The 27001-nt window shown below is 47.5% G+C and overlaps 2 protein-coding genes and 2 pseudogenes across 2 annotated transcripts in view; 1 reads left to right on the top strand and 3 right to left on the bottom strand.

The window, feature by feature from the left end:
- PIGU (phosphatidylinositol glycan anchor biosynthesis class U) overlaps positions 1 to 12438 on the top strand; it is a 91785-nt gene extending 79347 nt beyond the window's left edge. The window contains exon 12 of the mRNA XM_061127109.1: positions 12006 to 12438. Within this exon, the coding sequence (XP_060983092.1) occupies positions 12006 to 12119 (114 nt within the window). The 3' untranslated portion in view covers positions 12120 to 12438. The remainder of the gene's footprint in view (positions 1 to 12005) is intronic.
- A 205-nt stretch (positions 12439 to 12643) lies between these two features.
- MAP1LC3A (microtubule associated protein 1 light chain 3 alpha) lies at positions 12644 to 14308 on the bottom strand. The gene is made up of 5 exons (XM_061127108.1): positions 14117 to 14308; positions 13751 to 13806; positions 13560 to 13666; positions 13088 to 13257; positions 12644 to 12809 (listed from the first exon to the last, which is right to left on the bottom strand). The coding sequence occupies exons 1-4, from the start codon at positions 14154 to 14156 to the stop codon at positions 13095 to 13097; spliced, it is 366 nt and encodes a 121-aa protein (XP_060983091.1). The 5' UTR covers positions 14157 to 14308; the 3' UTR covers positions 12644 to 12809; positions 13088 to 13094.
- A 1151-nt stretch (positions 14309 to 15459) lies between these two features.
- On the bottom strand, positions 15460 to 15542 carry LOC133045379 (small nucleolar RNA U3; annotated as a pseudogene).
- Positions 15543 to 16590: 1048 nt separating this feature from the next.
- Positions 16591 to 16702, bottom strand: LOC133045374 (U2 spliceosomal RNA; annotated as a pseudogene).
- Between the last annotated feature and the right edge of the window lie 10299 nt (positions 16703 to 27001).

Below are 27001 nucleotides of genomic sequence, written 5' to 3'. Positions count from 1 at the left end.
GATGTCCTATGATTTCTGTGACTGGTAGGCCACCACTGATGGACATTGACGTTGCTTCTGTTGATTCAGTGTTATAAATGGAAGAACCCTGCGTATTTCCTCACATACTCTTGCGCACACATGCCAGTATTTTCTAGGATAGATTCCAGGTGATGGGATTTACTGGGTCAGAGGGTGTAAGCATTGTATGTTTTGGCAGATTTTGCCAAGTTGCCCTTTAGACAGGTCATGCCAGCCTCCAGGCCTCCTGGCAGTGGGCCAGGTGTCTGGAAGCTGGCTGTTTGTTCAGGCATCCAGCATGCCTGTTTCGTCGACCTCCTTGGTCTGGGATCTGTGCTCTGAGCCAGAGACAGGTCTGTTGGGTCAAATGCTTCCTGGGACTGCTGGCTTCGGGCTTTGTTGTTGCTGCCATCGCCGGATCACTCAAGGGGCGTGTCAGAGGGGGCACTTACTCACCAAAGCAGTCCTTAGAGTCACATTCTTGTCCCAGAGCGCAAACTGAGCTACGAGAGCGCTCGTTGTGAGGGTCTGCTTCCCCTGCCCTCCAGCCTGTTGGGAGCTGCAAAGTGCAAATGGACATTTAGAAGTTCATAGTAGTTAAATGTCAGCTCCCCAGAGAGATCTTCTGTGAGGTTTCCCTGCCCCACAGTCTCTGTCTTGGCATTCTGTGTGTTTTCTTCATAGCACTTACCCAGTTTATAACTCTGCATAATTTACCTGCTTCTCCCTCTGCCTCCCCCGCCAGCCTGTGAGCTTCACAAAGACAGAAATCCACCTCCTACCCACTGCAGGGTCCCCGGCCACCCCGTCAGTGCTTGGCACAGGGCAGTTGTTTAGCAGATATTTGTGGAATGACTGAATGAACCAAAGAGAGCCAGGGAGAACATCATGTGATTAATGGCCAAATGTGCAGAGTATAACTACTGTAGGAATCCAAAGAGAGCAACTTTCCTGTTGAGTGGTCAGGGAAAGCCTTAGGGGACAAGAGTAGGGGCTGGGCCTTCCAGACTCAGAAGGAAGGGGAGGTGGGCAGAGTGGGGGCCAGGTCACCCCCACTGGCTAAGGTCAAGGGGTGGCAGCTCTGTCCCGCTCCTGCCAGATCCTGGTCTCAATGGCCAATGAAGCCCCTTCATGTCATCCATAGCCCTAGCCAGTGCAGCCTCCGTCTGACCTACAGTTGGTGCTTCTGGTGAGCTGTGTGGCATTCGGAGGGTGTCCTCAGTCCCTCAGCCTGCTCTTCCCAGCTCTTCTACCTGCAGCAGTGCCTGATAGTCACCTGGTCTTTATTCTCCCCTCTCTGGGCAAGACAGAGCAAAGCTGTCCTAGGAACCACATGAGTATGGATTTTCAGCAGGTGTCCGGCCCATCATTGCTGAGTCTGGAGCTGAATGTAGAGTGCATCTCAGCCTGAAGATTTTAAATCCTGCTCTGTTTGAGTTGGTCAGTTCCGTGTTTCATAATAGAACAAATCATCAGTAATTATTTATGATACTGGCAGGTAAACTAGTGACTTAGGCCCCATCCTTTCCTCAGGGCCATGAAGTATTTTTTAGCCTGTGGCACAGATCATTTACTGATCATTATTGTGCCTGAGAGTCAGTAACCAGGAAATGACAACAGGAAACCATCCATAGGTACACAAGAGGTGTGTCTGTGTCTTACATGTACACGTGTCAGAGAAGAAGGAGAGATTAGATGGATAGCTTGACTGAGGTCCCCCCACTCTGCCACTGTATGACCTTCAGCAAGTGACCTCCCGGTTGCAGGTGATGACCTCACCTCTGGTGGGGCAGGGTGAGAGGATTTGTATGGTGACACATGTTGACATGGGAGCCAGGATGAGCAAGGTGCTCTTCAAATACCCAGAGCAAATTCCTAAGGAAGCACTCAGACCTAGAGACCAAGGGAAAAGGAGCAATCTGCTTTCTCTCTTTTTTTTTTTTTTAAAAACCCTTTTTTTCTGCAGTTCAGAGACCAGCAGAAGGATAATGCTGTCATCTAGGATTTGTTGTTTAGTCGCTTTAGCTGTGTTCGACTCTTTTGCGACCCCACAGACTAGCCCACCAGGCTTCTCTACCCATGGGATTTCCCAGGCAAGAGTGGAGTGGATTGCCGTTTCCTTCTGCACGGGATCTTCCTGACCCAGGGATCAAACCTGAGTCTTCTGCATTGGCAGGTGGATTCTTTACCGCTGAGCCAGATTACATGTAAACAAAAAGGAATGTTTAAATATAGCTGTTTTAAGAGGAAGGTAAGGTGTCCCACTTGCCCTAATTTGACTTAAAAACAGGTAACATAAGGAAATCTTCCCCTAGAGTTATGATTAATAGTGGCTCATGTTGAAAGAGCTCTTATTGGGGAGCAAGCCCAAGTGATCCCTTTAATCTTCTGGATCACGTGCTTGTCCAGCCTCCTGGACCTTTCCCTGTGTGTTGACATGACTTCGTCTGCTCATGGAGTTTTATTTGTGTGTGTGTTTTATTGTTGGCAGCATGATGAAAGTATGACTTTTTTTTTCTTTTTAATGAAACATCTCCATGATCTTTCCTTTTTCACACATGTGGAAGCTCATTCAGTCCTGTGTGTCCTTCTGGGGAAGGGAATCTGCCTTCCCCAGTGAGAAAAAGTGTGGGGATGGGTTGTGCAGATCACTAGTGGTCCAGTGATGTGGCGCCTGCGTTTGTGGACACACTGGGGACTGTCGGGTTCTTTCTTGTGGTTGTATGTGGCCCTGGCTGGAAGATCTGCTCCTCCTGACATGAGGTGCCAGTGACCCAGGCTGGAGCCCTCGTCCTTGTCCAGCTATATGTGCATGGGTGCTCTCTTTCCTCAGCTGGTGGCATTTTGTCAACGTCTTAGCTCATTCTTTTGTCCCTCCCATCCTCAGACTTAACACTCAGCATCCCAAACTTGTCTTTCATAGGCCCTTTCCCCTTCCCTCTCTTACCCACACAACCAGAGTGACAGAAAAAGCCCGGACTGAGTACAGGGGGGTCAAGGCCAACAGGAACTCCACAGTGCCTCCCAGCCCCCTCCCTGCCCAGCTCACTGGCCCTGGGCAAGTCACATAACTTCGTGCCTAGTTGGTTGATTTGTAAATATTAACTAGGTGCCAGGCACTCTGCTAGGGGTATGTGAGACACAGCCCTGCTTCCCAGAAGCTCTGCTGTCTGTGGGAGAGAAAGAAAAGGAAATGGGCGGGGCCAGGGCCGGGTGACTGTGCTGTGAATAGGGTAGACGGGGCCTGGGGAGCTCAGAGCTGGTGGTTAAGGACGCTTCTTCGGGGAGGATGCCTCTAAGTGGAGTCCTGCAGGACGTGCTAGGTTCAAACCAGGTTCTGGGCGGTGAGGCCTGGGGTTGAGAGCCTGTGAGGGAGCTGGTGTGGAATGCAGTTCTGTAGGACCAGCACGTGCCACCTGATAGGGAATGAGGCCATTTCAAGACAGCCGTGGTCAGAGCCACAAGTCATGCTGAGGGCCAGGCTGAGCTGTTGGTCTGAAGTGAAGATAACTGAGACCAGACTCATGCTCTGAAAACCTCCCTTTGCCAGGAAGGGAAGAGATCAGGGGTGTGAACTGGAATCTGGAGCACAGGGAGCTGGCTGTTGAGACCTGGAGAGAGCAGCTGGTAGCCTCAGTGTCCCCAGCCTGGAAGGGGGTCATGAGTGGAGAATATGGAAGTGAGTGGGGAAACCTTGGATGAATTGGAAAGTGCCACCTAAATGATAACTGCCTTCCTAACCAGCTATGATCTACCTTTGTGACCTTCACAACCCTGAGGCTGAGATCCAGTGATTTCCCTACTGTTTTGCATCTTTAGAACTTTAGAGGGTGGGGCCATTTCTCCACCATCTCCTCCCATGCCTGTCCATTCAGGCCTGAGTTGGCGGGTCACACCTAAGCCCCATGCAGCTCCACAAGTCGGCCCTCGGCTCCTCTTGCTCCCTGTTTCCTAGATCCCAGGCAGCAAGGGTGGGGGCTGAGGCCTTGTGATTGCTGGCGATGACAGCCACGGGAGTTCCCCTAGTCGTGGCTGTCCGGTGTTGGCATCCCCAACACAAGTGAGACCTGGGGAACCGGGACATGCTCGGGGTGACAGCATCTGCCTCTCCAGGACATTGCAGCCCAGGGCTGTTGGCCTGGCTGCCATCCTGAGCCCCATGGCTTCTAGACGCGCTGCCTTAATTGCTGACTCTGATGTCTCATGCTCGTTTTGTCTTTTCTCAAGAAACTGTCTCCTTGGCTCAGTGACACAGTTGTGAACTGGGAGCACAGCTCTGGGCCTAGTGGATATGACACGTGAGCACAGGGCCACAGCAGGACCCAGCATGTGTAGGTGCAGACCCCTGAGAAGGGTTGTGAGGGCCAGGATGGACTAGAGTTTGGGCCTCAGACCGGCAGGATAGACACTGCAGCCCCAACGTGTCACTTACTCCCCCGTGATCCCGGGCAAGACCCTTAACCTCTGAGTCTGCTCATCTCTGAGGCTTATAAGCCCTGCCCCAGGGTATTGTGACAGTTCCTGAGTGTGTGTATTAGTTGCTCAGTCGTGTCTGATTCTTGCAACCCCATAGACTATAGCCCGCCAGGCTCCTCTGCCCATGGGATTTCCCAGCAAGGATACTGGAGTGGATTGCCATTTCCTCCTCCAGGGGATCTTCCTGACCCAGGAATTAAACCCGCATCCCCTGTGTCTCCTGCATTGCAGGCAGGTTCTCTACCTGCTGAGCCACTGATGTACTTATTGTTAAAGGACCCGGCCCAGGGCAGATACTCGGGTATTGGTTTCCTGGTCTCTCCTCACTCCCACCCTGTAGTGGAGCGTGTTCTGACCATTTCATACCACTTCTGATCTACCCACTCTGTCCTCAGTCACCTTTTATAAGCTGCGCCATTAAATCTTCATCTTCTGGGAATTCCCTGGTGGTCCAGTGGTTAGGACTCGGTGCGTTCACTGCCAGGGCCTGGATTCGATCCCTGGTCAGGAAACTAATATCCTACAAGCCACTCAGCACGACTGTCTGTCTGTCTGTATCTTCGTCATGACCCAGAGCTGCCAGTGAGAGGAATGTGGTCTGACTGAACCCTCACAGGGGCAGTGCCAAGGGACCGGGATCAACAAACCGCTCCCAGGATGCCAGCCGCATGCTGGGTCTGGAGTCCCAGAGCTGGAGCAGATGCCACCCTGTTTGAGGGGGAGGCAATGGGAAGTGACTTCACTTCAGGGGTCGAGTAACTGAGCTTGGGGGTTGGGGGAAGACTCTGGGGGTGGGAGATGGAAACATTGCCTCTCCAGGGATGAGAAGGAGCCCTTTGGGGGAAAGATCATCCCAGCCCAGGGGCGGGGTGTGCGCAGGAGGCACCAAGGTGTGGCCCTAGCTGCGTTCAGGGCTTCGGGGACATGCAGGTGTGGCGCGGGGAGAGGGGGGCACTGGAGGCTTCTGAGCGGGCAAGTGAGGGGCTCTCGTGGGGGGTGTGTGTGTGTGTATGTGTATGAGAGAGAGTCTAAGTGAGTGAGTGTGTGTGTGTGTGACCCCTCAGGGGCCAGGAGGATGAGGGAGGCCTTCGAGCTGAGTTGGAATTCTGAGGGAAATTGGTGGCACCTGGTGGTTGATGGCAAACGAGGCCAAGGGGCTCAGCTGTGGTCACTGAGGGCGGCTTTAACAGGCTGCTCCATTAGAGCAGAGCGGCTCCAGCAGCGTGGGTCAGCGTGTGGTGTCTGATCCCCGATGGTCTGGGTTCGGAGCCTGCCTCTGACACTTGCTGCTTGTACGACTTTGGCCAAGTTACTTGAAGAACCTTTTGTTTCTTTGTTCTAAGATGGGATAATTAAAATGTACCTACCATGAAGATTTATTGCAAGAAGTAACTGTTTTAACACATGTGAAGTCCTTAAATTAATGCCTGAGTAGTATCAGTGTTTTTATTAATAAGAATAAAATATTGCAATGGACAGCGTTATCAGCACTAGGTGTTTTTCTCCTCGCTCAGACACTGACCTCTGAAGTTCTAACCACTAACTACCTTAGAAAGCCTTCAGTTCCTACATGGTGTAATTCTCACTTTCAGGTAATGAACTGGAAATTCTGCAGCTCGGTTTTTGGGGGTTTTTGTGGCTGTACTGCTCGGCTTGTGGGATCTCAGTTCCCCTGACCAGGGGTTGAACCCAGGCCACCACTAGGTCAACAGGGAACTACCCACAACCAGGTTTTCATACGCCATAAAAACATTTTTCACTTTTGTTTTCAAATTAAAGCCATTAAAAGATTAAAAAAAAAAAAGAATGGGTTGCTCTTCAGGTCTTTGGCAGCCCAGAGGGACAGAGCAGGGACCAGGGGGGCCACCGTTGTAAGGAATAAACTAGAGTTTATCGTTCATTTTACATACGTGGACAGTGCCGCGTAGGGAGGTGGGGAGTGACTCACACAGGGTCACACAGCCACCGACTTGGCCAGGCTCCTCTCCCAACTTGCCCTGCTCAGATGGGGCAAAGGGGTGCTGGGTCTGCAGATATGGTGTTGGCTGAATCCCAGGGCCTCAGGGAAATCCCTTCTCCTCAGCCCACATGGAAAGCCTTGAGGTCAGACGAGGCTTTCTCAGCCAGCCTATGACAGCTGGGGGCTTCCCTCAGAGAGCGCAGAGCCTCCAGGCCAGTGTGTCCCCAACATGCCCTCACCCTGGGGGCAGGGCAGGGCACCCACTCAGGACTAGTGACCTTCGATTCCAGAAAACCAAGCCAACACGCAGGACTCTGTCCCTCACACCACCCTCCCCTGATGCTTTATTATGAAAAGTTTCACACATACAAGCAAAGTTGAAAGATTTAACCTTGAACACCTGTATACCTACCACCTGGACTTCACCATTACCATTTTCCTATACTTGGGTGATCACAAATGATCCATTTCTCAATCCGTCTATTTCTGTAATGTATTCAAAGTGAAATACAGACATCAGTACATTTCCTGCCAAGTATTTCAGCATGTGTGTCGTTAACCAGAGCTCAAAACTTATTTGTATTTTTCTTATGTGAAATTTACATACAATGAAAAACACAAATCTTTTTAAAAATTTTTATTGACATATAGTTGATTTACAATATTGTGTTAATTTCTGCTGTACAGCAAAGTGATTCTGTTATATACATTTTTTTTTCCCTTGGCTGCTATGTGGCATGCAGAATCTTAGTTCCCTGACCAGGGATCGAACCCGTGCCCCTGCAGTGGAAGCGTGGAGTCTCAGCTGCTGGACCACCAAAGATGTCCCTGTCTTTGTTCTTTTCCATTGTGGTTTATCACAGGATATTGAATGTAGTTCCCTGTGCTGTGTAGTAGGACCTTGTCATTCCATTCTATATATAACAGTTTGCTTCTGCTAGCCCCAAACTCCCACTCAGCCCCTCCCCCACCACCCTCTTGCCAGCTGCAAGTCTGTTCTCTATGTGTGTGTCTGTTTCTGTTTTGTAGAGAAGTCCATGTGTGTGTCATATTTTAGATTCCACATATAAATGATATATGATACTTGTCTTTCTCTTCTGACTTACTTCATTTAGTATAATGATCTCTAGTTCCATCCATGTTGCTACAAATGGGCATTACTTGGTTCTTTATTTTTTTTGGCCAAGTAGTACTCTGTTTATGTGTGTGTTCTGTACCTGTTCATCTATCCATGGACATTCAGGTTGTTTCCACGTTTCAGCTATTGGGAATAGTGCTGCTGTGGATGTGTATCTTTTTTGAATTATAGGTTTTTTCCTGGATATATGCCCAGGAGCAGAATTGCTGGATCATATGGCAGCTCTGTTTTTAAGTTTTCTGAGGAAGCTCCATATTGTTTTCCATAGTGTCTGCACCAACTTCCATTTCCACCAACAGTATAGGAGGGTTCTCTTCTCCACACCCTCTCCAGAACATTTGTTATTTGTGGACTTTTTAATGGTGGCCATTCTGACCAGTGTGAGGTGATATCTCATAGTAGTTTTGATTTCCTTTTCTCTAATAATTAGCGACGCTGAGCATCTTTCCATGTGCCTGTTGGCCATCTGTATGTCGTCTTTGGAGAAATGTCTGTTTAGTCCTTCTGCTCATTTTTCAGTTGGGTTGCTGTATAAGCTGTATATTTTGGAAATTAAGCCCTTGTCAGTCACATCATTGGCAAATATTTTCTCCCATTCTGTAGGTTGTCTCTTCATTTTGTTTATGGTTCCCTTTGCTGTACAGAAACCTATAAGCTTGATTAGGTCCCATTTGTTTGTTTTTGCTTTTATTTCTATTTCCTTGGGAGACTGACCTAAGAAAACATTGGCACAATTTATGTCAGAGAATGTTGCCTGTGTTCCAGTTTTATGGTGTCATGTCTTATGTTTAAGTCTTTAAGCTATTTTGAGTTTATTTTTGTGTATGGTGGGAGGATGTGTTCTTACTGCTGATTTCATGCAGCTGTCCTGCTTTCCCAACACCCCTGCTGAAGAGGTTGTCTTTTCCCCATTGATTATTCTCACCTCCTTTGTTGAAAATTAATTGGAGGTGTGTAGATTTACTTCTAGGCTTTCTATTCTATGATCCATATCTTCTTTTGTGATAGTATCATGACATTTTGATTATTGTAACTTTCGTAGTATTATCTGAAGTCAGTTCATAGTATTATCTGAAGGATGGTTATGCCTCCTGCTTTGTTCTTTTTCCTCAGAATTGCTTTGGCAGTTCTGGGTCTTTCGTGGTTCCATATAAATTCTAGGATTATTTGTTCTAGTTCTGTGAAAAATGTCATGGGTAATTTGATAGGGATCACATTATATCTGTAGATCGTTTTGGGTAGCATGCCATTTTAACAATATTAATTCTTCCAATCCAAGAGCATGAGATACTTTTCCATTTCATCGAGTCATCTTCAGTTTCCTTTATTAATGGAAAAACACAAATCTTCACATACATTTCCTGAAGCCTTCTTTCAGTCAGCAAGATATTTTTGAGGCTCATTTATGTTGTTGCATATAACAATAATACATTGCTTTTTAAAATATTTAAATTTTGGAATAAATTTATAGTACAGAGAATTTCCATATGCCCTCTACCCAGTTTCCCATGTTAACATCTTATATTACCACAGTGCGTACATGCTGATCGCTTCAGTCATGTCCAGCTCTTTGCAACCCCATGGACTGTAGCCCACCAGACTCCTCTGTGGGGATTCTCCAGGCAAGAATACTGAAGTGGGTTGCCATGCCCTCCTCCGGGGGATCTTCCCCACCCAGGGATCAAACCCATGACTCTTATGTCTCCTGCATTAGCAGGCAGGTTCTTTACTACTGAGCCACTGGGGAAGCCCCATTACCATGGTATGTTTGTCCAAACCAAGAAACTGACCCTGGTAACTGTTAGTCTGTTGACTAACCAAACCCCAGATCTGATGTGGATTTCACCAGCTTTCCCTGTAATGTCGTCTTTTTCTCCCAGGATCAAGCCCCCAGTACCACACTACATGCAGCTGTCACATCTCCCCTGTGTCCTCTGCTCCCACTCTCTTTCCTAATTTCTCATGACACAGACAGTCTTGAGGTATCATGGCCAGGTATCCCGGAAGAGTGTCCCCTCTGGGTTTGTCTGATGCTTTTCTTATCATGAGGCCACATTTAAGGTTTTTGGGAAGCTCAGGCAGTATACACTAGCCACACTTCGTGCTGTTTACCCTTCATCGTTTGGTTAAGATAGTGTTTGCCAGGCTTCTCCAGTGCAGAGTTGCTATTTTCTCTTTTCCCTGTTCTTTGGAAGTGAGTCACGAAGTCTACCCTAAGCTCGGGGGCAGGGGGTGACAAGTGAGTAAGAATTAAATTCCTCCTCCTAAGGGGAGAGTCTCTACATAAATTATTTGGAATTCTCTTGAAAGGATTCCAAAAAGAATTCTCCATTTATTTATTTATTCAGTCATTTATTGACTGTTTTTAATTGGATTTTAATTTTTATCACCATAACTTGAATATATAATTTACAAAGTTTAGGCTTATAAGGAGAAAGAATAGCTCCTTATTTGCTCTGGTACTTCTGATTACTACTCTTTCTTGATTTTTCTTCCGGTTTATATTAAGTTGAATCATATGAAATTGTTAATACTCAACCATTTTTGATCTGCATAAATGGCAGTTTCATATGGTTCAAACTGATAACCTAGTATTTTGACTTCCTGTTTGGCCAGTTGATTATGTGTGACATTGGAGTTTTGTTATGAACGGTGACTCTGCACCTGCCGTCACCTGACCTGGCTCAGGGATCAGTCCCCACCGGCTCCAGGCGCCCCTTCCCCAGGCACTTGGACCTGGGTGAGAAAGGACTGCCTTTGCTGTGGTAACTGTGCCCCACGGGCAGTTATGGGACAAGGCCTCAGGGCCTCTGCTCTGACAGCCTCAGCGGCAGGGTTCCGGGCCTTTTGCACGCTGGGGCCCAGGTGTATCACCTTGCAGGGTGATGACCACCAGCCCAGCTCTCCCAGTACAGCCTTAGGCCAACTACTGAATTCTTGGTGCCTCAGTTTCCTCATCTGTAAGATGGGTTCCATCCGCCTTCCAGATGAGTTCCTGCGGTGACAGAATGGCAGGTCATGGTCCTGAGGCCATTGATGTTGTGGGTTCCGAGGGCCTCCTCCAGACCCTTCTGTGCTCTTTCTTGCCCTCGTGTGAGGGAGGCTTTCCAGGACAGGGGCCTGGGGGGTCAGAGGCTGAGACCCCAGGCTCCACCACCCACCTCTGACTTGCCTTTAGGCCCTAGCCAGGTGCTCCCCTAGCTCCGGGCTTACACCTCCCCGTCTGTGCTGAGGTGGCTGGTGCGGATAGTCTGAAAGGCTTTTAAGTGCCTGAGAACTGGTGGTGTCTGCAGAGGGGAGCCCCTCTCCCCACATCTGTCCTGTTTCAGGCACCAGAGGTCCTGGGAGCTTGGGATGAATGGAATTGTAAGACTGCAGGTCCAAGGTTCGGGGGCCTTGGCAAATCCCTGTTCACTTCAGGGCTGGTGGACTGCGCTGCTAGGGCCCTCTCAGTTCTGGGGCCCAGAGAGGACAGACAGACCAAGCCAGGCACAGACACCGTGATGGCAGAATCGCTCTGGACCCTGCCCAGGCCAGGGGAGGAGCCACGGTCATCAGGCAGTCACACCGATGAAGGTAGAACTGCAATTTGGATGGGTCTGTGGTACCATAGAAGTTAATGGTTTCAAGACCCAATCTGGGGTGTGAGGGAGGCTTCCCTGAAGAAGTGATCCTTTCTGAGCCTGAAGGGAAAGCAGGTGTTGACGAGATGAAAGGGAAAGAGAACATTTCAGACGGAGGAAACAGCAAGGATCTGGCACCGGGACGGAAGAGGCCAGTGTGGCTGGAGCTGAGTGAGGTGGAGCACAGGAGAGGCTGAAGCAGACACACCAGGTGCAAGGCTTGGGAGCCCCAGAGTGTTTGATCTTCACCCGAAGAGCCGTGGAGCACCTTTACAAGGCCTTAAGCTGGGAAGCAGCATGACCAGATTTGTGTTTTGAAAAGCAACCTCTGCTGCTAGGGTGGGGCAGGAGGAGACTACTGCTGTTTGTATGACAGTGGCTTTGTCCAGGGTGATATCTGTGGGGACAGACAGAAACAGAAGCAACAGGCTTGGGGGCTTGGTGTGGGGAAGAGACGAGTCTGCTGATTCTGTGGCCTGAATACCTGAATGGAAGATGGGGGATATAGGTTCCCAGTGGGAGAAGCAGGTTTGACAGGGGATACGGCTGGGGTGAAAGGCCCAGTGGGCACCCAGGTGAGATAGAGGGGCACCAGTGTAGAGCTGAGGCCAGGGCTTGGGGTGGAAGATCATGGTGGAGGACGTAGAGCAACTTCTGAGGGGCCAGTGAGACCCTGTGGGGTCAAGCATATGCCCTGAGGTGGGGGGTTCCTTGGGCAGCGTCTCCCCAACACCAGCCTGGCCTCTCAGCAACTCAAGGTTCAGGGGCAGGTATCATGAAGCTTCTCACAACCTCTCTCTCCCCCCAGATCCTGCTCATCTCCGATTATTTCTATGCCTTCCTGCGGCGCGAGTACTACCTCACACACGGCCTCTACCTGACCGCCAAGGACGGCACGGAGGCCATGCTTGTGCTCAAGTAGGCCTGGCTGGGCACAAGGCTGCACAGACTTCCGGGGTGAAAGGGCCAGCAGCTGGGCCAAGCCCTCTAACCAGAGTTGCCAGTAGGCAAGTCCAAGGGCAGATGAGGTTTGAGTCCAGGGTGACTACTGGTACCAGTGAGGAGCCAAGGCCAGCAGCAAGGTCCGTGGGGGGAGTCACCAGGAGCATCTCCCCTTGGATCGCCCACTTTGTGGCTCTACATACCAAGGAGCCCTCCCTCCCAAGCAGGAAAGGGGATGAAGCAGGTGAGCAGGGTTTGTTAGGTTGTGGCTACTTAATAAATGTTTTTTGTTACGAAAACGTCTACCCTGGATCCACACTGCGCTCTTGGAAGGGGTGGGCGTGACCCATAATACTGCCGTGGGGCACTACACACAGGTGTGGGTCTCCTGAGAGCTCTGAGTCCACAGAACACAGGTCTGTGTGCCGCCTGCCAAAAATGGTGTGGGGCGGTCCTCTCCCCACCCCCAGCCCTCCCCAGTCCCCAAGCAGCTGGAGGCAGAGGGCCAGGCAGGCCTGAGCAATCTTTATTCTGCAGAGGGACAGTGACCACAGATCCATACACCACATCAAGACCAGGTGAGCCCAGGGCCAGTCCTTTAGGGGTGGGCAGGTCCAGGAGGGGCAGCGCCTCAGGTCAGGGAGGGGCAGATGGGCAGACAGGCAGGGGCCTAAAAAAAAGACAAACCACACAGAGCAGGGGTGCTGGGGGCTGCTCCCCACTCTCCCCAATCCCAGCCAGCACTCAGAAGAGCAACCCCCTAACATAACTGGGCCAGGATCCACCCAGGGGCAGAGGAGGTGCAGTTGGTACCCCCTGGCTAGGAGGTGGCACCTCTGCCCCACCCACCAGGGGCAGAGGCAGAGGCAGCTCAGTTCAGGTGCGAGGAGCTCCCTGGGCAGAGCCTGACAGGCCCCCCTCCCCCATGCCCAAGCCAACCCCCCCTACTGCTGGCTCAGAAGCCGAAGGTTTCCTGGGAGGCGTAGACCATGTAGAGGAATCCATCCTCGTCCTTCTCCTGCTCGTAGATGTCCGCGATGGGCGTGGACACGCTCACCATGCTGTGCTGGTTCACCAGCAGGAAGAAGGCCTGAGTGGGGTTGAGCTGCAGGCGGCGCCTGAGGGGGGCGGGAGGCAAGCACACAGTGAGGGGCCTGGCTGTTGGGGAGCGCAGCCGACCCCCTCCCCAAAATGACCCTGATCCTCCATTTCACACTCATCCCAGGCCCTTCTAGAGGCGCTTACCTCTGACTGGACACTGACCCCAGCCTTGACCTTGACCTTTCCCAACCTCCCCAGAACAGGGACCCAGCTCCCGGTCCCATACCCCACCTCCACCCCTTCCTTCGCCGAAAGACCCAGCGCCCTGCCTGATCCCCGCAGAACCCAAGTCCCCCTCTGACAGCTGCTGCCCGCTCACCGGATGATCTTGACCAACTCGCTCATGTTGACATGGTCCGGGACCAGAAACTTGGTCTTGTCCAGGACCGGCAGCTGCTTCTCACCCTTGTAGCGCTCGATGATCACCTGGGGGCGGGGTGGGGTGGGGGACGCGTGAGCCCGAGTTCGGGCCTGGGTCGGGCCGGGATGGGAGGGGGCGGCGGGACTCACCGGGATTTTGCTGGGGTGCTGCTCGCGGATCTGCTGCACCTCTTTACAGCGGTCGGCTACGGACAGCAGGCGGGGATGAGGCCGGGCCGAGGTTCCGCCCCACGGGTACCCGAGGGGCGGCCCCGACCCCGCCCCGCCTCCTCGAAGCTCCCGCCCCCGGGGCCGTCGGGCCCCACAGCCCAGGCACAACACAGAGATGGGAGGCAGAGGCCCTGGCCCAGGCCCTAGCAGGCTTCCCAGCCCGGGGGTCCAGCCCGAGCCTGACGTCACGGAGCTGACGTCACCTGCGGCAGTCGGGTCGGTCGGCCCACACCCCCAACCCCCACGCCCCTACCCCGCGCTCGCAGATCGCCCGCTGGGCCTCACCAAAGCTTCGCCGCTGCTTGAAAGGCCGGTCTGAGGGCATCGCGCCGGCCCGGCGGGGCGCGCAGGCCGGACCTCCGGGGCGCGCGACGCAGGGATGTGGCTGCGGTCCGGGGGCTCCGGGGGCTCCGCGCCTCGCGCACAAGGGCTCCGGGGCTAGCGCTGAGCCCGGCGGCGGCGGCTCGGGGAGGTAACTCGCTCGGGTGACGTCAGGTCACAACATTCCTTAAAGGGGAGGCCGGCGCGCCTCTCCCATTGGGCCGACGCAAAATCCACCCGCCCGGACCCGTGACGTCACGGCGCAGAGAGCCTGTATTCTCGGCCCCGCGCCGCGAAGGGGCGGGGCTCCCAGGGCGCGTCACAGTCCCGTGACGTCACGGCCTGCGCAGGGGCGGGCGCGGAGGGGCGCCGTCTCTCTAAGGCCGGGTCTGAGGGGAGGCTGTAGTTCCTGCGAGGCCAAGGCGGCTGGGGGAGCAGACTCGGAGCTCCGCCGGCGGGAGGGGCGGGGCCGGGCTGCGGCACAGCATCCTCCTGTCCCCACTGTCACTGTGTCATCTGACGGCGCTCACAGCCTGTTCCGTCCCGGGGACGGTAGGAGGCACTGAGGATGACAGCCCTAAAACAAACGTCCTTGCCTTTGTGGAGTTCTTGGTTAAGAGAAAGATAAAGGTGGTGGTCGGGGTCGGGGATTAACACATGAAGACACTTGGAGCAAGACACTAAAAAGGAGCTTGAAAGTTTTACATGGAATTTCTAGAATTGAAAAACAGCTATTGAAAGTCAAGTTCTCAAAGGATGAGGCAAGAAAGCCTATTAGATACAGCAGAAGAGAAAATCACTGAACTGGATGAAAGATCAGAAGCAATGAGCCAGAAAACAAGCCAGATGGAACATATAAAAGAGAAAGGGACCAGGAATGGTAAAGTGAGGAGAACTCGGGTCCAATCAGTGTTCCAGAAGGAGAGAAGAGAATGTGGGAGAGGCAATTCCCGAACAACTTCCAAAATTGATTAAAGATGAGGATCCTCACCTAAAATCTGGAACAGAATAAAAATAAATCTCATCTAAACACTTTGTAGTGAATTTGCAGAACATTAAAGGGAAGAAATTAGAAAAATGGCAAGTAACTATAAGCATGGAAGTCCATCTAAACAAGCACCTGCTATAGAACATGAATGGTGACAGTTTGTGGAGTGCAGAGCAAGGATCAGGACATGATAACAGGTAGGACTGGAGAGGGTAATTGGAATTTAAGTGTTCTGAGAAGCTTCATTTATTTGAGAAGAGGAGGATAAAGATAATTAGTAATTACCTGGCTTTGTAAAGTCAAGTAAGTATCTCCAAACACTTCAGAAGGTAAATAGTATTTCCAAACACTAAAAGAATAGAAAGTAACGAACTATAGAAATGATCCCTAAAGTATAGTCTTAAGACTAAAGACATTATTAGTGATGAAGAGGGTCAACACAAAATGATGGAAAGAATAATTTTCTAAGGAGATAGAACAATTCCAAACTTGTGTGTTAGAGTTTAAAAAAATAAAAGGCTTAAAGAATATGAAGCAAAAGTGACAGGATACAAGGAGATATGGCCATATCCTTCATCACAGTGGGAGATTTAAGACCTCGTTCAGTAACTGATAGACCAGTCAAAAAAAAAAAGGATACAGAAGATTTTAATACTATTAATAATTCTAATCAATGGACCCTGGTAGAAACTTAAACCCAATATATTACTTTCAGGCATACAAGAATCATTTATCTTAAAAAATGATCTGATTACTAGGCCCCAAGACAAATCTCAATAGATATCAAATAATCAATTTCATACAGACCATGTTCTCTGACCACAAACAAGAGCAGAGTAAACTCTAGGTCTTCAGATATTTAAAACACTTATAGAAAACTCTTTACTTCAAGATGAAATCATATGGAAATGAAAACTATTTGGGTCAAACTAAAAATGAGAATACATACAAAAACTCCGGGTTGAGGGTACAGGGAACTAAAGCAGAATTTAAAAGATCTTTATTAGTGATATTAGGTAAGAAGAAATATGGAAAATTTATGAGCAGAGTGTCAAAGAATTTTAGAATGCAGTAAGTGTAAACCCAAAGAAAGTGGAAGATAATGAAGAGCAGAAATTGAAGAAATAGAAAACAGAAGCACTAATATGGGCCACAAAACAAAGCTGGATCTTTCAAAAGACCAATAAAATAAACAATGTGCAAAAGGGCTTCCCCTGTAGTTCAGACAGTAAAGAATCTGCCTGCAATGCAGGAAACCCAGGTTTGATCCCTGGGTTGGGATGATCCCCTGGAGAAGGGAATGGCAACCCACTCCAGTATTCTTGTCTAGAAAATTCCGTGGACAGACCATGGGGTCAAAAAGAGTAGCTGGACATGACTGAGTGACTAACACATAATGTACAAAAGGGATATAACTACAGATATAGCAGAAATGGCAAAATAAGATTATAAACTTTATACCAATACATTAAAAAATTAGATGAAATGGACAATTTTCTAGAAAAAAGATAGTTTGCCAGACCAGTTTACACTTGATCTTAGCCAAAAGGCTGAGAAGCGATGCCAGACCAATTTAAAAAGAAGTAGACAAACCAGGTAGTCATATGCAAAAAATGAGTCCAGATGGTTTTCTAGTTGAGTTTTCCCTACATAAAAATAAAAAAACTCAAACCTGTGTCAAATATTATACTTAATGGTAAAACACCATGCTCTATGGTAAATGTTAAGCATTATTCTCTTTAGAGCCAGGAACAAAATTTTGAATTATATCATTGAACAAAATGCATTATTGCGTGGAGGGCCCAGCCAGAGCACCAAGACAAGAAAGGAGCAAAACTATCATCCACAGCCAGAAAACCCAAAGGAATCTACAAATAATGAAACATTGCTAACTAATACAGTCTAACAACATACAATACTAAGTTTTAGGGTAGTACAGGAAAAGGAGAACTCTTTACACTGCTGATGAAAGTGTGAGTCATTTCTGTGTCACTGGAGAGCAATTTGACAAAATCTACCAACACTGAAGATGCTCATATCCTGCAATCCAGATGTACATATCAGCCCAAAGAAATACAGTTAGGTATGTTTGTTGGAACATTTTCTTAATAGCCAAAAAAAGGGGGGGAGGCACCTAATGTCTAATCATTAAATATCTTGTGTAACAGAACAACAGCAGAACAGCAGCGGAACAACAGAATATTCCTGTAGTGAAAGAGGGAGAGACAAGGTCAGCCAACTAGATATTTTCAACTTTGCAGGCCGTATGGTCTCTGGAAACCAAGCGGTTCTGTTGGAATGCAGAAACAGGCCTAAACAATCTGAATGGACATGACTGTGCCCCAATAATATTTTATTTGCTAAAACAAACAAATTTGGCCTGAGGGCTTTAGTTTGCTGACTCTTGATCTAGAGCTGTGTGTCAAAGTGCACACATCCCACATACACAAAGTTGCAGGAGATTGTGATGAGAACCATTAAGAGCAACTGGAAGAATTAGGTTGGCCATGGCCTTGGGGAAGTGGCTACACCTTTGTCAGGCTAAGCCTTTGGGGATAACCCATCCCCAAATCCCACGGTCTCTGCTCCATCTTCCTCCTACCTGGCTCGTCAGCAGCAGGGCTGACACCCCCTCCACCAGTCCCCTGGTTACTCTTCCTCACTGCTTGTCTCTGCATTGTCCCTGAATCCAAAGGCCTGGCCTGTTTTATGTCTCTAGATGGAAGTCTAGCAGACATCTCAAACTTGACCTACTCAAAATGAACCCATGATCTTTCCACAAAATGGACTCTAATTGTAGTCTTCCCTGACTCCATCTGTCATCTTTGACTCCTTTCTTTCCCATACCCCCAAATACTATCCATGCTCACATCCTCTTAGTTCTATATTCAAAGTAGCTCCAGAATCTTACCACTTCTTTCTACTTCCACTCCTGCCTTTCAAGTCAGAGCCACCATCACCTCTTGCCTGTCTTCTTCCATTGTTTCTTCCCTGGTCTCCTTGCTTTGGCCTTGCCCACTTGAGACTGGTCTCACTACAATGAGAAGAGTCATCGTGGGCACACAGGTGTTGGATCAGGTTATTCCTACACCCCAATCGTTAAAAGTCAAAGGCTGAACAGTTAGCCTGTGAGGCCTGTAGGATCTAGCCTGTGAGGCCTGTAGGATCTTCTTCCCTGTTGCTTCTCTAGGTTTATCTACCTCACTCTTGTCCTCTTGGCTTCAACTGCATTGGTGGCCTTGCTATCACGATTCTGGGAATCCCAGACACACATGTGCCCTAGGGCATTTCTGCACTTACTGGTCTCTTTGCCTGGAGCATTCTTCCCTAAAACTTGGTGACACATTCATTTCTAAGGTCTGCTCAAAGGAAGCCTTCGTGATCTTATTGAATATCGCAGCTCCCACCTCAGTCACTCTGTCCTCCCTCCCAATACTTTGCTTAATTTTCCCCATATCAGTTATCACCTTCTAATATATGTTTTTCTAACAGTTTTATGATGAAAAATTTCAAGCAAACAGAACACCTGAAATAATTGTTCAGTGACCTCCCATATACTCACCAGGTACATTCTACATCTAACACTTAGTTCATTACTCTCTGTCAATCCATCCATTTTTCTTTTTTCTTTTTTTTAATCTTTTTGATGTATTTCAGTAAGTTGCAATTCAACATCCATTGATGATAATCTCAACAACAGTGGGTACAGAGGGACCATACCTCAGTGTAATAAAGGTCATATATGACTAGCTCTTAGCTAACATCATACTCAAAGCTGAAAACTTTTCCTCTAAAATCAGGAACAAGACAAGCACATTCCCACTCTCACTGTATTTATTCAACATAGTATTGGAAGTCCTAGCCAGAGCGATTATGCAAGAAAAATAAAGCTATTCAAATCACAAAGAAAAAAGTAAAATTGTCACTCTTTGAAGATGACATGGTATTATACATAGAAAATACTAAAGATGCCACCAAAAAACTGTTAGAACTAATAAACAAACTCAGTAAAGTTGCATGATACAAAATCAATATACATAAATCTGTTGCATTTCTATATACGAAAATGAATTATCAGAAAGAGAAATTAAGAATAAGAAAACAGTCCCATTTAAATTTGCATCAAAAAGAATGAATTACATTGGCATAAATTTAAGGAGGTGAAAGACCTGTACCCTGAAAATTAGAAGACACTGATGAAAGAAATTGAAGACCCAAATAAATGGAAAGATACTCTGTGCTCATTAAGACTAGAAGAATTAATACTGTTAAAATGTTTATACTATCCAAAGCAATCTACAGAGTCAATGAAAGCCCTATTAAAATTACCATGGCCTTTTTCACAGAAATAGAACAAAAGACTATGAATAGCCAAAGAAATTTGAAAAAGAAAAAGAAAATTGGAGGCATCACACTCCTTGATTTCAAATGACATTACAAAGCTATAATAAAATAGTATCACATAGATCAATGGAACAAAATAGAGAGCCCAGAAATAAGCCAATGCATATCGAGTCAACTTACCTACAAAGAAACCAAGAATACACAATGGGGAAAGGACAGTCTTCCTGGGGGAACTGGACAGCCATGTGCACAAGAATGATACTAGACACCAGACACCATACAAAAAAATCACAAAAATCAACTCAGAATAAAGACTGGACTGTAATTCCTGAAACTGTAAAACTCCTAGAAGACAAAATAGATGGTAAGGTCCTTGACATCAGTCTTGGTGATGATTTTTTTTTGGCTATGCTGCATGGCATGTGGGATCTTAGCTCCCCTACCAGGGACTGAATCCATGCCCTCTGCATTGGAAACATGGAGTCTAAACCACCAGACAGCCAAAGAAGTCCCTGTGGTGATGATTTTTTAGAACTGACACCAAAAGCAAAGTCGACAGAAGCAAAAATAAACAACTGGGACTATATCAAACTTAAAAGCTCTGTACATCAACAAAATGAAAAGAAACCTACCAGATAGGAGAAAATTTATACAATAAATTTTAGGGGTTTTGGATATAAAGGGTTTCTATCCAAAATATATACATAATTCATATGACTCAACAATAACAAGCAATCCAATTAAAAAATGGGCAGAGGACCTGAGTAGACATTTTTTTCCAAAAAAGGCATACAGATGGCCAACACATACATGATAAGGTGCTCGTATCACTAATCATCAGGGAAATGCAAATAAAAACCATGGAGATGGCAGCTCATAACTGTTAGAATGGCTATTCTCAAGACAAGAAATAACAAGTGTTGGTGAGGATGTGGAAAAAAGAGAACCCTTGTGCACTGTTGGGAGAGTAAATTGGTCCCAACAACTATGGAAAACACCGTGAAGGCTCCTCAAAAAACAAAAAGTAGAACTATCATATGATCCAGCAATTCCACTTCTGAGTATTTATCCAAAGAAAATAGAATCGCTATCTTGAAAAGATGAAAGTACCCCTTACATTCACTGGAGGCTTCCCAGGTGGCTCAGTGGTAAAGAATCTGCTTGCCAAGTAGGAGACACGGGTTCAATCTCTGGATTGGGAAAATCCCCTGGAGAAGGAAACGGCAACCCACTCCATTATTCTTGCCTGGGAAATCCCATGGACAGAGGATCCTGGTGGGCTACAGTCCCTGGGGTCGCCCCAGAGTTGGACACGACTGAACGACTAAACAACAATGCTCACTGCAGCATTATTTACAACAGCCAAGACATGGATACAACCTAAGTGTCCATCAATAGATGAACAGATAAAGAAAATATGGCATATACACACACACACACACACACAATGGAAAATATTCCATTATTCAGTCATAAAAAAGGAAGGAAATCTTGTCATTTTTGACAAAATGGATGGACCATAATTTCACTTCTCTGTGAAATCTAAAAGCAAGAAAGGGTCTTCCCTGGTGCTCCAGTGGTTAAGAAGCCACCTAGCACTGCAGGGAATGCACGTTCAATCCCTGGTAGGGGAACTAAGATCCCACTTGCCAAGGAGCAACTAAGCCCATGAGCCGCAACTAACTGCGCCCACACACCACAACTAGAGAGCTTGTGCACCACAAGGAAACATTCCTCGTGACACAAGGAAGATACTGCATGCCACAGCTAAGACCTGAAGCAGCCAAATAAACCTTTTTTTTTTTAATGAAAAGCAAGGAAATAGAATTCCCTGGCAGTCCAGTGGCAAGGACTCTGTGCTCTCACTGCTAAGGGCCCAGTTTTGATCCCTGGTCAGGAAACTAAAATCCTGTAAGCCATGAGGTGTGGACGAAAAAAAACACCAAGTAAATAAAACAAAAAGACAGATTCACAGATACTGAGAACAGAGCAGATAGGTGGTAGCCAGAGGTTGGAGATGGTTAAAATAAACATATAAAAGTCATGGGGATATAATGTACAGCATGGTGACTACTGAAGGCAGAAGGGGGCAGCAGAGAATGAGATGGTTGGATGGCATCACTGACTAGATGGACATCAAGCACTGACTCAAGCAGACTCCTGAAGATAGTGAAGGACAGGGAAGCCTGGTGTGCTATAGTTCAGCAAAGAGTAAGACACGACTGAGTGACTGAACCACAATGGTGACTATGGTTAATAATACTGTATACTTGAAATTTCCTAAAAGAGTAGACCTTAAAGTTCCCATAACAAGAAAAAAAATTCTGTAACTATGTATGGTGATAGATGTTACCTAGACTGTGCTGATCATTCACAATGTACAGATATTGAATCATGGTGTACACCTGGAACTAACACAGTGTCCCATTTTAGATTCTATCAATGATATATGAGAGTTCCAATTGCTCTGCTTGCTTGTTGATATTTGGTGTTTAGCCATGATGATGGTCATGTAGTGAGAGCTCGTTGTGGGCTTAAATTTAATATGCTATATAATTTTACAAATTATTTTATTTCTCTTTCCCACTAACATGTAAGCCCCTTAAGGGCAGCATTTTCTCCATATTTGGCCCCTGCCCTCCTGGCTGCTAAACAGAATATAGCACATGGCACGTGCTTAGTAAACACCTGCTGGATGAGGACCTCTCCTCTGAGCACCCACTATCTGAGGGGCGCTCTCCCAGCCATACGAGCAGAGCCTGAGTCTGGGCTGAGCACTGATGCTGGGCACTAAGGGCTCAAAGAAGACTGGGGAGGAAACAGTGTCAGCTCCGGGCAGTGCCTCTTCTGTGCTGTTGGAGGGTTTCTGCCCGGGACTCGTGGGCCTGAGGAACGGCAGAGCTGGCCTTGGCTGTCCTGTGAGGGTGGAACAACCCCTAGTCTGGTTGGTCACCAGTTACCTTGTGACCCAGCAGGCTCCTTCTCTGAGCCTCTGTTTGCTTCTTTATTCAAGAGCAGACAGATCTGGGTCTAAAGTAGTTTTATCACTTACAGCATAACTTGGAACAAAATCTTTTTTTTCTTTTTCCCCTCTTTTTGGGACATCGTAACAACTTAATCTTGCAACTCTTCTGTTGCATTTATTCCCTTCATATTTTTTTTTTATCTTTCAAAAGTTCTTTGTATGATATTTTTGTTTTAGCCTCCTATACTCTTAACCAGGGCATGAAGGACTATGCCAGAGGTTCTCAACCTTAGCTGTATGTCACAAAAACCCAAGGAGCTTTTACAAACTGAGCTTACTCAGGGATTATGATTAAATTGGCCTAGGGTGGGGCCCAAGCATAGCTTGGTTTTTGTTTTTTCAATTGGCCATCTCATCTTCACTAGAAATAAGCTCTTGCCACTGTCTCCTTTATGTCTAGACTGGGACCTAGTATATAGCAAGCATTCACTAGTAACTGAATGAACAAAGCACTCTTTTGCAAAGGGAGTTTGCAAAATAAAAACAAGTTTTAGGTAGTCTGCTGTTTTTGTTCATGATATTTTTCCTAAATATATATGAAAACCTATTAAAACCTATTACCTGAAAGCCAAAAAACAATCTTGTATGTCAAAACCGTGCTTAAGCCCAGAGAGTTAAAAACGATGAAATTCCCTATTCCATCTCACCTTTAGGCAAGTCTTCAACAACATATATCTTGTGAACGAGGATGTTAAAGTGTATTTTCATCTCAGTTTCTGCCGAGACCCCCAAGGCAATACTCACCATATGCCAGGAGGGGAACAGGACGAATGCAGGACTGCAAGACAAAGCAGCCCCAAGTGAATTCACACTTCCTCCTGATCTGCAGCCCACAAAAGAGCTAGAAATCCGAGGACAATTTTTAGAAGCTGTGGAATTTGCTGGAGTCTCACCATGGATGGAAGGAGGTGGGAGGGTGATTCTGCTTCACCTTCAATCAACAGAGGGGGAGTGTGCAGAGAGGACCCTGAGAACCGGGAGTCAAAAGGAAAGTTACAGGGGGCCAGCGAGAGAGAATGCATTATCCAAGTAAGGGAAAGGAAGGTTGGGCCTGCATGATGGAAGGTAACCGGGGTGCGGGGACAAGAGCCAGAGTTTTGAAAACTGAGTAAAACGCACCAGAAGCACAAGCATCAGCTTTGAACACACACCAGGCTCCGAGAGGAAGAAGCCAGTATTTATCACAATACTGATAAAGTATGAACTTTCCTCATCTCACTCCCCTCTTTGCAAATAAGACAGTTCAAGGTGGGGAAACAGGCCACAGTCAAGCACTTACTGTTCCCTCCGCTGCCAGGGGCAAGGCTGGCAGCGCATCCGGCCTGAGGAAGGGGCAGCTTCTATCTCAAACACCTTTTAGCCATTTTGTTACACTGGACCGGACGCGTCATCTATTGATGGGGGAAGCCCGGGACTTGCCCTACATTCCATCCAGGGGCAGGGGAAGAGCAGGCCCCAGGGAATAAAGTTAAAGACAGGGGAGACCCAAGTAAAAGTGCCCTTTGATCCAGCTAAGCTTGTTTAACATAATGGTAGGCCCAGTACTTTGAATGTGTTTGTGTTATTTTCTTTCTCAATTGAATATGATTCATCAGTTTAAGTTCACTGAGCCTGGATTTCCTGGACCAATTTGATGTACCTGCCAATTGAATGATTTCTACCTATCGAATGACTTCTATCAAATCTTCAAATTTAATGATTTAATCTTTGCTGCAATGATCAAATTCATGAGATCTCCATTTCTTCGTTCTTTTTTGGGTAATTCATGAGAACTTGGATTTGGTGCAGAAAGATGATTTAGGATTCTCAATGAAAAAGTGCACAAAAACAACAGTTGGGTTTGAGAGTCAAATATATGAAAAGGGAGAAAACCTGTAATTCCTGGAGTGTTTTTAGGACTCATTTCTGGGGTAAAGGCAATACCAGCTCACAGAGAAACATCCGAATTCCAGAACAGCAGCAGGGGCTGAAGAAAGATAAATGGTGAAGGGAGGCGACCACTTACCTGAACTGCAGGCCCCCTGCTTGGGGAGCCCAGCGACAGCATGGAGGGTGAAGATCACACCTGAAGGCAATCAGACAGGGGTTGCCCCTGGTGAGTAGAGGTGGAGACGGCCTGGGCAGCAGCAGGAGAGAACTTTTTGGGTGGAAGTGATCTCGAAGGGCTGGGGGGACAGGGGTTGGATTGACAGGTGTAAGCCTTTGTTACTTCAGTGGTAAACGTGAGGTCTCTCCATTTCACTGTATGCAAATCTTACCGACTCTCCAAAAAGGGCAAACACACTAGTTAATGATACGCACGTGTAAGTGTTTAGGAGCGTGTACTGCCTGCAACTGTACTTCGAAATCTGGAGAAGGCAATGGTAACCCACTCCAGTACTCTTGCCTGGAAAATCCCATGGACGGAGGAGCCTGGTAAGCTGCAGTCCATGGGGTCACTAAGAGTCAGACATGACTGAGCGACTTCACTTTCACTTTTCACTTTCATGCATTGGAGAAGGAAATGGCAACCCACTCCAGTGTTCTTGCCTGGAGAATCCCAGGGACAGCGAAGCCTGGTGGGCTGCCGTCTGTGGGGTCGCACAGAGTCGGACACGACTGAGGCGACTTGGCAGCAGCAGCAGTGCTTCAAAATGTATCCAAAAACTGAACAGATGGATGGATGGAGGGAGGAATGGCTTGTTATGTGATAACACAGCAAAATGTTACTTGTAGCAATTACAGAATTAAATGGAGGATATAAAATTATTTCAACTTCTCTGTTTAAGAATTTTCAGGACTTCCTTCATGGTCCAGTGGTTAAAAGAGTCTGTGTTCCCACTGCAGGAGGTGTGGGTTCAATCCCTGGTTGGGGAACTAAGATCCTGCATGCCATGTCATGCAGTCAAAAAAAAAAAAAAGATTCCCGCCCCCCGCCCCCCCATAACGCTGAGAATAGAAACGCCCTGTTATTTGGGCAAATATACTTCTGAAACCCAGAAGCCATGCCCTTCCTCCAGTGTCAGTTTCTGACCTTAGCAGTTATTTTATTCCCGTCCACTTACTACTAAGTACAGAAAACACTAGAGTATTCGCAAGTGTTATAGCATTATTTAGTGGAATGAATCCAAGGCAAGCTTCCTGGGTGTGAGGTTCCACTGCCCAGGCGATTAGGAGGTGGAGCATCTTTATGTTCATAGACCATCTGGTTTTCCACAAAGCCAGAGGGAGCCCAAACTTTCCTCAGGGCCTAGAGCGAAGTTTTATGATGGAGAATTTTAAGGCAAACAAGAGGGAGTGGTCGGGGAACTAAATGCAGGGAGGAGGGCCAGGTCCCCAAACCATTTCCAAACTCTTGCCCTGGAGCCAGACCTCCTATAGTCTTGTAATAGAAACCTGACCTCTCCTCTGGGGTAATTGGTTAATCAGACCATCTTCCCCTGCTACTCTTTTTGAACAAACTCAAGATAGAAGGACAAGGGAACCTTAGATTTGAATCCAAGTCTCAATAGCCTCTGAGAACAAAAAGACAATGGTGGTCACATTGCACTTCCTTTCAAGCCCTGAATCTCTGAGATAATTACTGACCAGTGTCTGTGATCACCGCCTCCCGGTCCACAGCGACTGCCCAGAGGATCAGGTGTGCTTGAAGATTTGGGGGAAAGTATTTAAAAGGATTATTTCAATATTAAGACAAACAGATTATGAAGTGCAAAGTTCCTATGATCTTCCACTAAAACAGATTTTGAAGACATTTTGCTGAGCCCTTATAAACTACACCTCTAGGCTCCCAAGGGTATACTCCCCTGGGAGTGTACTGTGAAGGAAATTTCACTGGAAAATTTAGAAAAGCATTTTTGTTGGATGGACACACTCACACTGGAGATGGAGGTTACTGCTGGGGAAGGGAGCAGGACAAGGAGGGGGAGAGCTGAGGTCTGCTTTATAGTTTAAATCTTTAAACCTCTGTCAGTGTTAGTCGTCTTAGTCGTGCTCTTTGTGACCCCATGGGCTGTAGCCCGCCAGGCTCCTTTGAAGATGGAATTCTCCAGGCAAGAATACTGGAGTGGGTTGCCATTCCCTTCTCCCAGGGGATCTTCCCCACCTAGGGATCCAACCCAAGTCTCCTGCATTGCAGGGGGAGTTTTTTACCATCTGAGCCACCAGGGAAGCCCTTTTCCACTGTAACAAGAAACAAAAGACAAAAACAAACCCTAACACAAAATAAATACACGTAGTTTCTGGAGGGAAAAACCCCAGAGTGCTGGGGTTGGCCTACGGCTTGGCTTCATTGAGTGGTGAAAGCACCACCTCAACCCGCCCCCATTGCACCCCATTCCATGCCTTAAGGGAAGGCGGATGCTTACTCAGGGTGAACACATGGGTGAACCAGACCATTTAGGATTTCTGGGGAAGGCAGTATGGAAACAGCAGAGCTGCTGGAGTCAGAGGCCTGTGCTCCGTCCATGAGATCTCAGGCAAGCCATTCCTGAGAACCCAACTTCCTCATCGT

The sequence above is a fragment of the Dama dama genome, chromosome 23, assembly GCF_033118175.1.
Source record: "Dama dama isolate Ldn47 chromosome 23, ASM3311817v1, whole genome shotgun sequence".
Lineage (NCBI taxonomy): Eukaryota > Metazoa > Chordata > Mammalia > Artiodactyla > Cervidae > Dama > Dama dama.
Note: the sequence above shows the minus strand (reverse complement) of the source record. Positions and strands in the feature narration are given on the sequence as shown.

Excerpts from the sequence above, each read along its gene's own strand:
- MAP1LC3A (XM_061127108.1), bottom strand. The coding sequence starts at position 14,156 with ATGCCCTCAGACCGGCCTTTCAAGCAGCGGCGAAGCTTTG. Across the intron at positions 13,807-14,116 it reads CAAGCAGCGGCGAAGCTTTG|CCGACCGCTGTAAAGAGGTG; the intron begins GTGAGGCCCAGC and ends TGCTGTCCGTAG. Across the intron at positions 13,667-13,750 it reads AGCACCCCAGCAAAATCCCG|GTGATCATCGAGCGCTACAA; the intron begins GTGAGTCCCGCC and ends CCCCGCCCCCAG.